Source organism: Lycorma delicatula, chromosome 3, assembly GCF_047948215.1.
Source record: "Lycorma delicatula isolate Av1 chromosome 3, ASM4794821v1, whole genome shotgun sequence".
NCBI lineage: Eukaryota > Metazoa > Arthropoda > Insecta > Hemiptera > Fulgoridae > Lycorma > Lycorma delicatula.
This window is the reverse complement of record NC_134457.1, coordinates 16,593,459-16,611,451: the sequence shown is the minus strand read 5'-3', so window position 1 is coordinate 16,611,451 and position 17,993 is coordinate 16,593,459. Positions and strand designations below refer to the sequence as shown.

At 32.0% G+C, this 17,993-nt stretch overlaps 1 protein-coding gene across 1 annotated transcript in view; it reads left to right on the top strand.

Moving 5' to 3' along the window:
- LOC142320810 (high affinity cAMP-specific and IBMX-insensitive 3',5'-cyclic phosphodiesterase 8-like) overlaps positions 1-17,606 on the top strand; it is a 52,317-nt gene extending 34,711 nt beyond the window's left edge. The window contains exons 8-10 of the mRNA XM_075358789.1: positions 3,811-3,969; positions 4,992-5,121; positions 17,171-17,606. Coding sequence (XP_075214904.1) covers positions 3,811-3,969; positions 4,992-5,121; positions 17,171-17,328 — 447 coding nt within the window. The 3' untranslated portion in view covers positions 17,329-17,606. The remainder of the gene's footprint in view (positions 1-3,810; positions 3,970-4,991; positions 5,122-17,170) is intronic.
- The last annotated feature ends 387 nt before the right edge of the window (positions 17,607-17,993 follow it).

The following is a 17,993-nucleotide window of genomic DNA, read 5'->3' as shown; positions in this document are numbered from 1 at the left end:
TTTTCTTAACTGCAGTAAATGTATTGAATTTACAAGATTTAGTGTTTCTTTTTATCAGTATAATTTCATGTGCTCCAAATCATTTGTAATGTTTTGTGCAATATCTTATTTATTGGATCTTATCAACATAATTACATTGTTTTTCAGCTTATCACCTATCGCTTTTAGTCGTTTCAGTAATTTTTTATAAACTTACTATTTCAGTTTTACCAAATGTATTTACAGATTAGAAATTACTGAAGGTCTAAGAAAAAAAATCGTTTAATATTTTATAATTGTGATACATAGTTCTGAATAAATAAACTAGCAAAGCCTAATGGATGAAATATTTTCTTTCTGGGTGCCAACTGCTTAAATTTTTTCAAAGTTTGCTTATTAGTATTTTTTTTTTTTTGTCTTCAGTCATTTGACTGGTTTGATGCAGCTCTCCAAGATTCCCTATCTAGTGCTAGTCGTTTCATTTCAGTATACCCTCTACATCCTACATCCCCAACAATTTGTTTTACATACTCCAAACGTGGCCTGCCTACACAATTTTTCCCTTCTACCTGTCCTTCCAATATTAAAGCGACTATTCCAGGATGCCTTAGGATGTGGCCTATAAGTCTGTCTCTTCTTTTAACTATATTTTTCCAAATGCTTCTTTCTTCATCTATTTGCCGCAATACCTCTTCATTTGTCACTTTATCCACCCATCTGATTTTTAACATTCTCCTATAGCACCACATTTCAAAAGCTTCTAATCTTTTCTTCTCAGATATTCCGATTGTCCAAGTTTCACTTCCATATAAAGCGACACTCCAAACATACACTTTCAAAAATCTTTTCCTGACATTTAAATTCATTTTTGATGTAAACAAATTATATTTCTTACTGAAGGCTCGTTTAGCTTGTGCTATTCGGCATTTTATATCGCTCCTGCTTCGTCCATCTTTAGTAATTTTACTTCCCAAATAACAAAATTCTTCTACCTCCGTAATCTTTTCTCCTCCTATTTTCACATTCAGTGGTCCATCTTTGTTATTTCTACTACATTTCATTACTTTTGTTTTGTTCTTGTTTATTTTCATGCGATAGTTCTTGCGTAGGACTTCATCTATGCCGTTCATTGTTTCTTCTAAATCCTTTTTACTCTCGGCTAGAATTACTATATCATCAGCAAATCGTAGCATCTTTATCTTTTCACCTTGTACTGTTACTCCGAATCTAAATTGTTCTTTAACATCATTAACTGCTAGTTCCATGTAAAGATTAAAAAGTAACGGAGATAAGGAACATCCTTGTCGGACTCCCTTTCTTATTAGGGCTTCTTTCTTATGTTCTTCAATTGTTATTGTTGCTGTTTGGTTCCTGTACATGTTAGCAATTGTTCTTCTATCTCTGTATTTGAACCCTAATTTTTTAAAATGCTGAACATTTTATTCCAGTCTACGTTATCGAAAGCCTTTTCTAGGTCTATAAACGCCAAGTATGTTGGTTTGTTTTTCTTTAATCTGAGGCCTAAAATTGCTTCCCTTGTCCCTATACTTTTCCTGAAACCAAATTGGTCTTCTCCTAACACTTCTTCCACTCTCCTCTCAATTCTTCTGTATAAAATTCTAGTTAAGATTTTTGATGCATGACTAGTTCTGTATTCTTCACATTTATCTGCCCCTGCTTTCTTTGGTATCATAACTATAACACTTTTTTTGAAGTCTGGTGGAAATTCCCCATTTTCATAAATATTACACACCAGTTTGTATAATCTATCAATCGCTTCCTCACCTGCACTGCGCAGTAATTCTACAGCTATTCCGTCTATTCCAGGAGCCTTTCTGCCTAAAGATTATGTTGTTTGATAAATTAGGATCTGCATAAATATTGTTCATCATATTTTCAGAACTCAAGTGTTTGATTGTAGTCATCTTCATTAAGTTCTTGAACCAGACAAATTTTGAAGGGTTTGAAATTTTCAATTCTTAATGTTCAAATTGCTGAACTCTGGCTAATATTATATTCTTGTGCTGCTGTTTGAGTTGAGGAATGAGGATTCTCAGTAAATTCTTGCATAATCTCTTAACGAGTTATTATTTATGGTAGATTTAGGCCTCCCTGGTTTTCCGCTATTAATGCTCTCTGTTTCTTTAAATCATTTGATGGTTTTTGGCATTGTACCTTTTGAAATAGAGTTACAATTACTAAATGTTGCATTGAAAAATTCACAACTTCCTTATACAACCTATCACCAAAGCCCCTCATCATTAAAAGTGTGACCCTCTTCTGTTCATTAAGTAACATGTTGATGGTAATATTAACAGGTAGCACAGAAAAAATTAATTCAGTAAAAAAACAATTACAAAAAGGTAAAAAAATTATAACTAATGAAAGTGGTTTACAAATATGGTAAAATAAAAAAAAATCAATTAGCCAATCGATCACAATAAATTCTCTTAAGAAACTAAAAGTGTAGTAATGAAACACACTAAATGCAATATTACACAACAATGAAGTAAGCTTCATTTTTGTAACAATGGCAAGAAACCATCATGATCAGCATGATTACATGACAATATTTTTATTTATTTACTCATTAAAGAGGAACAAAAATAAATTTTTTTTATCTTTTAAAATAAAAATTTACCTTTTAAAATTAATTTTAATTAGATTAGATGTAATTTAATTTCTTTTTGTATAATTTTATTATTTGAACATATTAAATTTAGTAATTTTCAAAATCCAAACTTTAAACTGTTGTCACCATTTTGGTTCCAGACATTATACCAACTTTTTAATTATAACATTTTTCTTGTCTTAAAGAGAACTTTAAAATGATATATCACACAAAGATGTTACTGTTTGAAATAAATTTGAAATACAACACCTAGACCAACCCACAAAAAGGGATTGAAATTCTATTTTTTGTCACCTAAAGTTGACTGATACCTTATTCTTACAGTATTCTGTCTGGAATGGTTTTAAAGTTGACGAGAGGTTTCCATACTCAATCTGTATAGCTAATCCTCTGTATTTATGTAATTTTTATTTTTTTATTTTATTGTAAAAAGTTTGGTTTATTTGGCAGTGATTTTAAGAATTTATAAATATACAAAAAGAAAGTAGTTTATTGGTATAGAAACATATAATATTAATCAGTGCTTCGTACATTCTCATTTTTCTTGTTTATTATAATGTTTTCATTTTTATTGATCGATTTTGAGTTTACCTTTCTTTTATCTGGGTTTTTATGTAAGTTATCCTAAATATCTTGAAAACTACTAAAACTGCAGTTCTGTGACTTATTTTTTTCAATTTTTCAGTCATATTTCATATTAAATAAATAAATTTATCCCTTAATTTAGATCCCAAGAATTTAGTCTAGCTTAATTTTACTGAAGTCACACAAATCACTGTAAAATCTTTCACCAGCTGACATTCACTAACGAGGCGTTTCCAAAACTATGTTTATGTGAATTTTTTTCTTTATTTACACCAACAGAACATATCGTGAAAGTTTTTACATTCACATTTGTGAATCTCTTTGTGTATAAAACATAGAGCAGGAGAATAGAGCTCTTGGTTCTCTACTGGTTGAAAGTGAAGTTGAATGTCCATTTAATTCAACTCCGGAAAAATTGCATTTGTTTAATGTATACAAATAATGAAGCACTGTTACATCCTAGTCACTTGATGTAACATTTAATTTTAGAGAAATAGGCTTGATTTAAAATTATACATTTTAATATCTGTATGCTTATAATTTTAAGGTGAATACTTGATTTTAGACATTTTCATGGTATATTTACCTTATTTGATCCAATTCTTTTGTTTCAGAGCCCAAGTGACAACCAGGAATTTATAGAAATGTCTCCAGACGATGCAATTTTGGTAAAAAGAATGATGATTAAATGTGCTGATGTCTCTAATCCTACCCGTAATGTAAAATTATGTGTTGAGTGGGCACGGCGAATTGCTGAGGAATATTTTAATCAGGTTATTTCTGACAGGATTCTTATTTAAAATAGTTTACTATATTTCCTTATTAATGTTGCTTTAGTACCACTTTATCATCCTAATATATTTGGTCTGCTTTACTTTTGAAACGTTGAAGAAATGATAATTAATTTTTTGTTATCAAACAATATTATTTAGAGAAAATTCTGAAAACAGCAGTAGATAATGCTTAGTAAATGTCTTAAGGCTTTGAGTTAAACAAAAATTGAATTCATACATAGTTTCATAGCTTTAAATTCCCAGTAGTCATTTTAAAACTTAAATTTAAAATCTTAACAACTCACCTTTTTGGATGGAAAGGTATAATTTTTTTAATTAAAGATTTTTAGTTCACGATTCATTTTAAAATTTGATCTTCTGAAATATGAATCAATGTACTCATTTTTTATTTAAAGTAAATTTTACAATTTTTTTTTCTTAATTTGTAAAGATGTAAATTTTTCAATTTTCTCATTCATTATCTTCACCTTAAAAATTTTCATCCTAGGACGGGTACATCTGACTCATCCAAAAAAAAGCTTACGGCACATTTAAAAATGTGCTCATTTAATTTCATCACATCTAAAATGTGCCGTAGGTCTCAAATATTATTGTGGGTAAAATAAAAAATGTTATACATGTATTCACCAATATTTCCCCTTCTATATTTGTTGATTCCATTGCATAAATATTATATTCTGCTTGCATTGCTGTTTTTGGCACCAGCACAGCAACACATACAGTGGTGAGCAGTGTTGTTTGCTTGATTAAATTTTAATTAAATAAAGTTTAATGAAACTTAATATTCTTTGCATTATTAATGATAGTTGTGATTATTCAAGAAATGTATTTTAAGATAAGAAAATAATTTTGAATAAAAAATATAGTTCATGGAACCTATGTAACCCATGAAAAAGTAACACAAATATTTTTTTTTATTTTATCAACTTAATATTTTCAATTCATCACTTTTTTTTACATGACTTAGAGATTATGTAAAGTACAATTAATATATGTTACAGACAGATGAAGAGAAGACCAGAAACCTGCCTATTGTGATGCCTATGTTTGATAGACAGTCGTGCTCAATACCTAAGTCACAAATGGGATTTATTGATTATATCATAAATGATATGTTTGAAGCATGGGATGGTAAGCTAACTTTAATTAGATATAATGCAGTTAAAAAATAGAGCAAATTATAGATTGTAGAGAGAAAATAACTTTTCTTTTGTTGTTTTCTGTTTCTCCATTTCTATTATGTGCTTCCTAATATGTTAACACCCATTATTTTTATTTTTCTGCTATCCACAAATCCTTTCTCTTCTCTTTCCTTCTAAAGATCTCTCAACAGATATTATTGCTTTAATATGTACCCAAACCAGATTTTTCTTCTGCTGAATATGGTGTTAATCAAATTCCTTTTCTCATCTCTTTCTTAGTGTTTTATTGTTCCATACATTGCTTAACCATTTCATTTTAGCATCATTCTTCATGGTGAGGCCCACACTTATTCATCAGGTTTTTATTGCTTTCATCTATCCGATGTAATATAAATTTAGTAATGTTATGAATTTAACACAAACAAAATTATAGAATTAAGTCTTCATTTTTTAAATTTATTTTATATAATGTTGTAGATTAAAAACATTCCTTGTTTTCTTTTCTGTTAACTATTTTATCTTGCCTGACTATTAATTAATTATCTTGTTTTATTATTTTTAATTTATTTAATTTCATTTCTGTCACTCAGTCAATTTGGGCTACCTCTGCTCTTGATTTTCTGTTTATTATTTATTTACATTTTTTTTCTGCAATTTTATTTTGTTTTCATTTATTGATATGTTTAAGAATGATTATCTTAATAATTATTTTATAATCATATAAAAAAATTGTTTTTTCTTTATTTGATCTTTAAATCTTAATTTTTAAAATATTTATTTTATTTAGACATTTTTTTCAATTTTCATATTTTTCCCAGTTTTTTTTTTTAATATTATCTATCTTTATGTTTGTGTCATTTTAAAAATTAAGTTTTTAGTAGATTGTTCATTAATTTCATTAAATATCTTGACTATTGTATTTTCCAGATTACTTGGTGTAATTTGTTTTTTCAACCATATTTCTGTTTTCTCCCCAACAATGTACTTTTTCTCCCTGATTCTGCATTACCTCAATCATCCTGCTCATCTACATTTCATTTTTTCCTTCAAAATTGTTGAAATCCCCTTACTTATATATTTACTCATTACCCCACTACCCCGACGGGGAGTCTTATTCTTTAAGACTTTGGGGGTTGGCGTCCCCACGGGCCTAGCCTCTGCAGCTATTCTTCTCACTATACAGTGAGCTGCAGAACACTTTACATTATACACATATACTACACCAAAAACACTACATAAATTACAACATACACACTCACAAAATTACACAACATCCTACACTGATATTTCTTACATTAACACTCGGTGGTGTTGCGACATCTTACGAAATGCAACTGTAACCCAAGGTGGGAACAAATCGTGCCAATGGGTGAATGGCTCTACGTAGCGAGTCTTGAACGATGTCCTCTGGGCACCAGGGCGAACCCAGTTGTACTTAGCTCTAGCTCCAGTACGCGTGCGCTCTGCTGGAATGGTCCATTTTTCGCCGGTACTCGTGGGACCAAAATTTCTGATCCTATATTAAATCCCAAGATGGTTGGTGGTCCATCTGAAAAAACCACCAAATTAAGTCTTGCGAAGAGACCTCGATCAGCTTTGTCTGACGAGGATAAAAGTCCTATGGAAGAGAACTACAAATCTTTAGACTTGAATACTAAAAATATTCGATTCGTTGTTCTCGGAAATAGTCAGGAAGGTGGCTCCCTCCAAAAGGTTTCACCTTTCCTAATAAATAAAACTGTAACAGGTGCAAGTGGTTCCCCGAAGAACATCAGGAAATTACGCGATGGATCGATTCTGGTTGAAACATTCAACGACGAACAGAGTCGATCAATCTTACGTCTCCGTAATATGGGTGGTATAAATATAAGTGCTGAAAACCACAAAACTTTAAATACGAGCAGGGGTGTAATTTTTTGTCGAGACCTTTTAGATATACATATCAATGAAATAGTTGACGAGCTTTGCCACCAAGATGTTGTTGAAGTGAAACGTATTATGAAACGGCAGAACGGAACAGAAGAACCGACACCGTCTCTTATATTAACATTTAATCTCCCTGTTCCACCAGAAAAGATTAAAGTGGGTTACCTCTCGGTTCGGGTACGACCATCCATACCCAACCCACGGCGATGTTTCAAATGCCAAGATTTTGGTCACACTACAACATCTTGTACAAAAACTGAGATCTGTGCTCGATGTGCTAAAGAAGGTCACAATGACACTAACTGCGAAGAAACTGAAAAATGTGCAAACTGCAGTCCACACTCACAGCCCGCTCCCGAGATTGCCCAATCTTTAAAGAAGAAAAGGCAATTCTCAAAATCTGTACGGAGCAAAAGCTATCTTTCCCGGCCGCACGAAGAGAATACAAAAAGTTAAATAATTCACGGAACCTGGTTAAACCAGATGTATCTTTTGCCACCGCTACATCTAAACAAATTCCTACAAATGTTAATAATCAGCAATGCGGATCCTGCAATGAGCTTAAAAAACTTGTTCAGATGCTTTCTGATCAAGTAGCTTCACTTACAGCCACTATCTCAGAGCTGACAAAGATGAAGAAAACGTCTTTCGTCGCAGTTAGTGAATCCAACAGTGTGATACACACGAAAGTTCTTGCTCCCAAAGTCGTACCAGCACGAGTAGCGACTATCACAGATGGCAGTAAGCCACCTAATAAGCTCCCCGTAAAGGGAACCCACATAACCACCACCTCTGGGATGTTAACTGCAGCATCCCATTCAAATAAATCTCCTCCACCATCACCTCATTTACTGGAGGTTATGGTTGAAGAACCACCCGACCCTAGGGCATCGGAGTTCTTTAAAATAAAAAAATACAAAAAAGAAAAACCGAATCACCTACAACTAATTTTTATATAATTTCTGAAACTTTTTTTTTTATTTATTTTTTTACACTTATGAACATTATTCAGTGGAATGTTAGAAGTATTCGGTCCCGCATTGAAGATATCAGAGTACTAGCGCACGCACATGATCCACTAATCATGTGTTTCCAAGAAACTCACCTTCTACAACATGACCCAATTACACTCAGAGGATACTTCTGTGAGAGATACGACTGCCTAGTAGACAGTAGGGAGAGTGGTGGAGTAGCGATTTTCATGAAGAATGGGGTGTCTGCTACAAGAATTCAACTAACCACTGTCATTCCTGCTATTGCAGTAAAGGTCTCTATTCCCTTAAAATTGCATATCTGCAATCTGTATCTCTCACCGAACACTGAGTTCAGTGCTTTAGATGTCTCAAATCTCCTCACGCAAATACCATCTCCATCGTTAATAGTAGGAGACTTCAGTGCCCATCATATTTCCTGGGGCTCAACCTTCTGCTCCACTCGAGGAAATATGATAAACAGATTGAGACAAGACTTTGACCTTTGCCTACTGAATGATGGATCACACACATTCATGTCCTTATCAACTGGTACTGTATCTAACCTTGATCTCTCCATATGCTCACCGAATGTGCTCCCTCATTTTAATTGGTCTGTTTGTGATGACTTTCACGGCAGTGATCATAGACAAATTATTATTGGTTTCGGTGTAGACTGCGAGATTAAAAGAAGGCCACGGAGATGGATTGTTGAAAAGGCAGATTGGAACGGATACCATAAAGCATTCCAATCTCAGTATGACGATGAAGCGAACATCCTCGACCAATATTCTTCTTTTACGTCCATGATACTTGAGAATGCCAACAGATATATCCCACAAACATCGGGTAATCCTAGACGTCCTTTCGTTCCATGGTGGAACGATGATTGCAAATATGCTATTAGGAATCGACGACAGGCACTACGAAAATTTAATCGTAGGCCTACAACAGAACATCTAAATTTATACCGCAGGGCTAGAGCGGTGTGCCGTCGAGTATTCTTGGACGCTAAGAGGAATTCATGGACGAAATACGTGAGCACTATCTCACGCACTACTCCCACGTCTACTGTATGGAAGAAAATTCGTGCAATTTTCGGATCACCGAAACAATCTATTCTTGGTCTTCTTGATGAACGAGAACTCCTTTCATTATCCTCGGAAGTGGCAAATAGTCTAGCAAAATCTTTCCGCTCGGTGTCTCTCACCTCATCATATAATAACGATTTTCAACGTTACAAGATAGTGTATTAAGTGCCACCTTATTTTCTGTAGCCATAAACGATATTACCAAATGTGTGCAGGCTCCTGTCTCATGTTCTCTATTTGCTGACGACTTTGCTATCTATATTGCAAGCCGTTCAACACCTACAGCAGTGAGACTACTGCAGAACACTATATCTCACCTTGAAGCTTGGTCCAGGATTACTGGTTTCACATTTTCATCCGAAAAAACAAAATGTGTAGTTTTTTCTCGGCTACGAAACCCTTCTATTCCGCAAATATTTCTGAACGGTGAGACTATTACTATCTCTACTTACGTCAAGTTTTTAGGTTTATTTTTTGATAGCCGTCTTACTTGGGTCAAACATTTAAAAGAATTGAAAACAAAATGTTCCAAACTTCTAGATATGATGCGAGTCCTTACTAACACCAACTGGGGAGCCGATAGGTCATGTATGATACGTATTTACTATTCCTTTGTTCGCTCCCATTTAGATTATGGTTGTGTCGCCTACTCTTCAGCTCGTCAATTCGTGCTTAAAATGCTGGATAGTGTACATCATGCTTTCCTTCGGCTTGCCACAGGCGCGTTTAGATCAAGTCCTGTCGCAAGCTTACTTGTAGACTGTGGTGAACCATCACTTTGGGATAGACGAGACCAGCTTTTATTATCTTATTTTGCTCATCTCAGAGGACAGCCGAATCACCCGGCTCTTGACTCGGTCTTTAGAAATCCTAATCTAGGAAAATGTGAGGATCATCCACGTCGTACTGCACCTGTAGGTGTCCGTACCTGGCGTCTGCTGCAGCATATAAATGTTGACACACCGTCATTCTTTCCTATGTATCCTTGCTCATATCCTCCATGGAGAATAAACCTTAATAAATTTTAATTATGACCTGACTACATACAATAAACAATCAACACCATCTATTGTCTTTCAGCAAATGTTTCAGTGTGTTCTCCAAGATGAAACCAGATGCGGTTGTATACACTGATGGATCGAAACAAAACGATACAGTTGGGTATGCATTTGTTGTCAATGAGAGAACTTATATGTTTGGTCTACCCGTATTACGAGTGTGTTTACCGCTGAACTATACGCTATAAATAAGGCTCTAAACATCATTAACCCTAAATATAGAAAAATTCTTATTTGCAGTGACTCGTGTAGTGCTCTCCAAGCCTTAAAAAACTTTTATTCCAAACATCCTATCGTCATTGAAATTTACAACACAATCGCTGAGTTGAATAATCGCAACACAGAATTAAGTTTTTGCTGGGTCCCTAGCCACGTAGGGATTCCAGGTAATGAACATGCAGATTCCGCTGCCAAAGAAGCATGTAACCAGCCTCCTTTCACCACCCGAGTTGCTACTTCTGATTTCATTAACTATGTAAAACAATTATTAAGAACAAGGTGGCAAGGTGATTGGGCGGCTACCGTTGATAATAAACTCCGTCAGATTAAAGATTCTGTGTTACCATGGAACTCCTCATACAGAAAACCCTGGCGTGAGGAAGTAGTTCTCTGTCGATTGCGGATAGGACACACGAGGGTCACACACGTGTACCTGTTTACAAGAGGACAACCACCTCTATGCGCAAGATGCAACTGCCGCGTGACTGTGCGCCACATACTCGTGGACTGCATATGTTATGCGGCATTGCGTCGTAAATTTAAACTACCCAGAAACATCCGTGGTATCTTGTGTAAAGATAAAGAGGTTTTAAACCGGATGTTTCTGTTTTTGCGTAGTATAGGGTTAATACAAAAAATTTAATTACTCTAGTCCTATGTATTGTTTTTGTTATCCGAGTAGCGAGCCTTTTACACTCCCTATCGGAATTTTGTTTTATATATATATATATTCATATTTTGTTGTTTTTTTTTATATGTTTTTTAAATTCGTCTGTGATATTAGTTGTAAGATTTTTGTGATACTAGTTGTAAGTTTTATCTCTTTTTTAGTTTTAAGTTTTTATTTAGTTTTAATATGATAGTTTTTAACGTAGTTTTAAGTTACATGTTAGTGTTTTTGTTATCCGAGAATGGGCCTTTTACACCCATTCCGGATTTTGCTTACTGTGATAGTAGTTTTAAGTTTTAATTACTTTTATTTTTATTTATTTATTTATTTTCCGGGCGATGATAACGACCGCTCGTTTTTCACCCTAAAAAAAAAACAAAAAAAAAAAAATTATTCCACTAAAATCATTCTGAAAATCCCCTTTATCCATCATCATTTTATACCATTTATCGGACCATTTTATTTTATTATTGTTTAATTTATGACAGTACTTAACAAACTATACTCTTTTTATACATACTTTTTTAACTATTATATAATTTTAATTATTTATTTCTGTTAATGTGTCCTTTATTCATTATTTGGTACTTTTTTGAAAAATATCCACCACCAAAAATAAGATATTTTTTTTTAATGATACAAAATAACATATACTATAATTATTAAGTAAAATTAACCAGGAGAAATGAAGGATAAGTGATAAATACATAAAAGATACTTTTTAATACAATATTTATTATTAATGATATATAAAATACTATATAATGGTAATGTAGCACAAAATTGGAATAATTATTAAACACTTTTTAATGTACTTTTCAGACATACACAGTATGTCTGAAAAGTTCCCGAACAAAATTAAATAAAAATACAGATTTAAAGATAAATGAATTTACTCACATCAGCCCTCTAGAATCCTTCTCTGGTTATACACTTGTTCAGCCCTGGTAGAGCTCGTCAAATGCTCTGTTGAAATCACTTTGTGGGTTTGCCTTCAAATGCTGGGTGCAAGCCCTTTGGATGGCTGGAATGTATTCGAAAAAGCGGCCTTTCATCTTCAATTTGAGTTTTGGGAACAGAAAATGATCTGCTAGAGCCAAGTCGGGTGAATAGGACAAGTGGGATATGACGGTGATTTGATTTACGGCATAGTAACATGTTAAAACTGTTCCCAAGTGTGCCGGGGGCATTGTATGCAAAAGAGTTTAACTGCCCGGATCACGGTACTCGAGCCGGATTCGATGAATGCGACGCATCAGCGTTTCATTATTTCCAAATAGAATTTAAAATTCACAGTTTGACCAGTTGGGACAAATTCATGATGAATCAGGCCTTTTGAGTAAAGAATCCAATCAACATCGTTTTCATTCTAGATTTTTGCTGCCTGACTTTTGTAGGTCTTTGTGTTCCAGGATTCAACCGAGCAGCGGAATGACTTTTTGTTTGGGAATCATACATGAAACACCAGCTTTCATCCCCAGTTACAATTCTTTGCAATAAATTCGGGTCGCTGTCGGCCTTGCTGTTACACATAATAAGTTTCAACGAAAAATTTTTTAAGTATAACAAAATTTTATTGTGGTTCTCTGTTCCATGGCGTGAGCTCGCATAAAGTCAGATGAACACAACAAATGCGGCCGAATATAACTAGAGACTGCAGGGACGAAACATGATGAAATTTTATACACACACTCGTCAGACATCATACTCTACATACTTTGGTTGCCCGAGAGATGGCTACTTGTATCGACTACAGAAATTTAGTTCGGGAACTTTTCAGACCTACTGTTATTATACGTGATTGCAATACAGAATTTACAAAATACAATAACAATTGAATGATTTATTTATAAAATTCACTGATGTGTTGCAGCATTAATTCAAATTAATGTGCACATTAATCAGGAATGGTCGAACTCAGACTGTACAAGATTACACTTCATTTGCACTCATACATATCATCCTTATTCATCCTCTGAAGTAATACCTGAACGGTAATTCCCGGAGGCTAAACAGGAAAAAGAGAGAGCATTAATTCAAATAAATCTTCTTCATCCCTATATCTGTGGCATCATAAGATTCACAAATATAAGAATCCATTAGTTCTCTAGGTGCCCTTTTCTTTTTTGTTACGTTGTTTGAAACACAATCATAAATTTTCAATATTTTGTGTGTGTACTCCGATCTCAAGATCCACGAAATACTCTGAATGATTTATTGTAAGATGTTGAAAGTTATAGCCATCTAATTTGGGAATATCTTCATAAGATTTCCACTTGTCGGATATTATTAAAGAACCTTTTACATGCAAGTCTTAATGATATCAAGCAAAATATTTTTTTTTCCAATTCGGTACAGCAAACATGAAGCACTCTCTTGTCTCTCTGCATATACCTCCGAAAATCCATTGATTTGGCAGAACTCTTCCTTAATTATACTTTTGCTTGGAAAAATTGGGGATTCATCTTGACAGTCATTGCCCTCTCCTCCTATTTTCTGTAGGTCATTAACCCAACAATAAATAAACAGTATTTTCCAAAGACAAATGAGTATCCTCTAGCCATGTATCTTTTAATAAGGAAATTTCCTGATGGCAGCTTAGTTTATTACACAACCATCGAATTCTCTTTGCAGTAAATTGTAATTTCATATTATGTTTTTTTTTTTTTAATTTTATATGAAACTTTTGTTTCATGTAAAATTTTCTTTGTTTGCAAAAACTCAATTACCTTTTTTTACTGTCAATAATTTCAACAAGTGATGAAAAGGTTTGTGGCTCCATAACTACTGTATCTGCCAAAAATAGAAAAATGTATATTTTTTGCACATCTAAATACACAATGTTAGTTTTATACATACCTAAGCTAAGTTCTGGTATTGAACTCATTTGTAAGAAAAAAATAACCCCTTAGCTTCTGTAGTTAGTTCTTAGATGGCACCACTGAAATGCTATATTGAAATTAGAAAATAAATAAATAAAATTATAAATATAATTTAACCAGACTTAACCTACGCTCGCTAACCTTGACTAGTGTGCGAAGCGAGCGTAGGTTAAGTTTGGTTAGATTACATTTATAAACCCACCGGGTTGGTCATGTGGTGAACGCGTCTTCCCAAATCAACTGATTTGGAAGTCGAGAGTTCCAGCGTCCAAGTCCTCAGAAAGGCTACTTTTATACGAATTTGAATACTAGATTGTGGATACTGGTGTTCTTTGGTGGTTGGGTTTCAATTAACCACACATTTCAGGAATGGTCAAACTGAGACTTTACAAGACTACACTTCATTTGCATTCATACATATCATCCTCATTCAACCTCCAAAGTAATACCTGAACGGTAATTCCCACTGGCTGAATAGGAAAAAAAGATTACATTTATAATTTTTTATTTATTATAAATTTATAATTTTTTACAAACATAATTATCAACAAAGATAAACAAATGGTGTCAACCAATAAGAAACTGGTCTCTTCGTCCTTGACCTTTATCATTTTAGCATTATTTCTACTGCTTAATTTTACCTAATAATTATAGTATATGTTATTTTGTATCGATTAAAAAAATATCTGATTTTTGGTAGTGGGCATTTTCCGACAAAGTACCCATTATTTTATTAATTATTTACATATTATTCATTAAATTAGTTATCAATTATTATTTTATTAAAGAAATTTTGTACTACCAATACTAAAATATTAAAACACACATTTACAGTGAAATCTTCGTGTTCGGGAATTCGTTATTCGCGGTGCAATATTTTGCGATGTCTTCTCTATATTCGCGACTAGAATTTTCCGTATTCGCGTACGTACATTATGTAGTGACATTAAAAAATAAAAATATTAAAAGATTTAATGGCGCAGGTACAGTATGAACATTTGGAGGTAGAAGATATGATCCCTGGAAAACAGTTCAAAACGCTTTCTGAAGGCATTAAATTATCCCATGATCTTATCCAGTTTTTTATAGATGCTGATCTACCTTTGAATATAAGCTTAATCTTTAAGCGCAAAATTGAAGATGCCTACAAGAATACACAGAACTTCACACGGATTTAGAAACAAGAGCGAGACAAGGAAAAATTAACAAATTTTTATAAATGCAATCCAAAATACTGTAGGCTAATTTTGTAAATTTACAGTAATTTTAGTTTTAGTGTACGTAGTACTGTTGCGCTGTTTTCTTGACTTTTGATACGATTTGAACATGTAATACATTTTTCTAATACTGTACGTACTGTAGTGAGTTTTTAAATCAGACAGTTCAGTAAGTACTTACGAGTAAATTAGGAAATATACTGAATTTTGTTAAATATTTTTTTGTGTAGTGTACCTATGTATTGTACTAAACCAGTACTTATAAATTAATGATGCCGTCTCCATTTCATCAATAACATCGCCCTAAGTAAGTACCCATGATATTTTTCATTTTACATACAACCTAACTATTCTTCCTTAAACGAGTATTAGTTCCGTTCTATATTCGCGGCATTTTTAGTCTCTAACCCTGCGAATAAGGAGATTTTACTGTAATTTAAATTTTGCGTAATGCACAATTAAAATAATAATTTCATATAGATTATTATAACTAAAATTCTAATATTCATTAGTATTACAAACTGATATAAAATATATTTTTGTTGTATTGATCATTTATTCTTTTTTACCTTGCCCTTTAAAATTAATAAAAATATCTACATTGTAAAAATTTGAGTAAAATAAAATATATTTCTACTTCAGTTGAAAAAATTTGCTCAAATGTTAAAAAAATCATAAATCATCAGTAATGCACAGAGTTACCAAAAACAAACTAACCTTGTGACACAAAGGCCCTGAGTTAGATACTAAGAATCTTTAAAACCACTTTATTCAAAAAATAATAGTTTCATTAGCATGACAACTATGATAGACATTGACACACAAAATGAAAAATAAAATAATTAGAAATTTAATCTGCATATGCATAAAATATTAAAACATAACATCAGAATTATTCTGATTTAAACTAACACTGCAAGATATAAAGTAACTAAAAGGTCCAGTAAAGAAAATATTTAACTTGTTAGTAACTAAAACACAACATTAAATTTTGGTGTCTACTCTATACCTGCTGGTTGACTTACACGATGACTTTACAGTCTATATATATTATTAAAATGTTAATATGTAATCCCCTAGCAGTCAGCAGTATTTCCTTACAATCATATAGACATTTTCAATGGTATATTTTAATATATAAACAATTGATGATGTGCAGTTAATCCTTTTATATGATCTCAAGCCTATATTTAGTGTATAAGCTGACACAGTTTTTCATTTGAACATACCAATTGCCCAAATGGATATTAAAATTTTTAATAGTGTACAGTTTAACCAACAAATAAGGGAACACAAAAATATAGTAATATTTATCAATAAATTATTTTTTTAAAGAATTTCTGTTAACTACTGTTGTTATATCTGATATAATTTGTGTTTTTAATAAAATAAATTTTAAAAAATAATCTTACATTTTTAAAAATATGTGAGAAATAGTTTTTTCATTATTCTGTAAATTTTGATTTATTGAATTCAACACTAAAAAAACTTAATTACCCTTAACTTATTTCAGCCTAACTGTAATAGAAAATTTAAAAATATTATTTTTTTAATTTTTAGTATAGTAATTTTAAGTTGATTGTGCTCTTTTAAGTTTATTTTAATTTTTAACGTACACACCAACAAAGAAGTAGGTCATGTGAAAAAAGTCATTTACAGAAATAACGACACTCCTAAATTATATCTTGATAAAAATAAGCAAAGGAACACAGAGAAATAATATAAAGAGATGATTACTGACTATGAACTAGGGTGACTGGAGTACAGGGGATATGTATGTTTCTTTTTACGCTAACTATAAGTATTCCAACTAAGTTAAATAATATCTAATTTTTTTTAATAGAAAAAGAATCGTTGAAATTTGTTTGTTTGGTCAAACATGAACATAAAAAAACACATGAGCACCTCTTCCTTATTTAAGGTTAGTTTGGTTGGTTATTTAAAATTCATAATTGTTGGTTAGTTTTAAGGTTAAAATTAAATTAATTTTGTTGGTTTTTTCAGTATTTATTGATATGCCGGAATTACTTTATAATGTAAGGAACAATTATCAGTATTGGAAGGATATGGAAGAGCGAGGTTGTACAAGTATAGATAAAATAAGCAGCCCTTCCAATACAACTATCCTCCCAAACATTCCTGAGAAGAACAGTAATAGTTAATTATTACCATATTTTTACATGTTAACAAAATTTAACACTTAAAGTTAAGTGTTAATATTTGTTAACAAAGTGTGTTATATATTTGTTTGTTGTTTATTATATGTTGTCAGATTTTATTAATGTTTGTAACAATATTATTATATAATATTAATGAATGTGTATAATTTTGAGTATAAAAGATAATATATTGTAATCCATAATTATTTTTGTTTTAGTTTCTATTTGTAATTTTATTTAATTCAACCTGTAGTTGTTAAATGTAGAGCAAAATGTCTGGTCTATGTGCTCTGTAAATTTAGTGTTTTAATATTCACTTTATTTCCTTTTTAATAAGAAATATTTTTTAAAATAATTATTCAGCTATTTTTATTTTATTTTTTCAAAAAGTGTCTGAAATATATTAAAAATGAAACTTTGTGCTACATTATAAATATTAAGTTACCAACCATAATTTATTCTCTTATAATTAAAAAAAATTTTTTTTTAATATACTATTTTGATTGTATTTAGTAGATTAATATTATAAATGTCTTGCAACAAAAAAACATGTTCTGATGTTGAACATGACTCATATTATAAAAGCCATTAACTTTTAAAGTTGTTTATGTGCTGTTGTATTCTGGGAAAAACAATTTCTTTTTGATAAAAGAACTTCAGTAATAAAG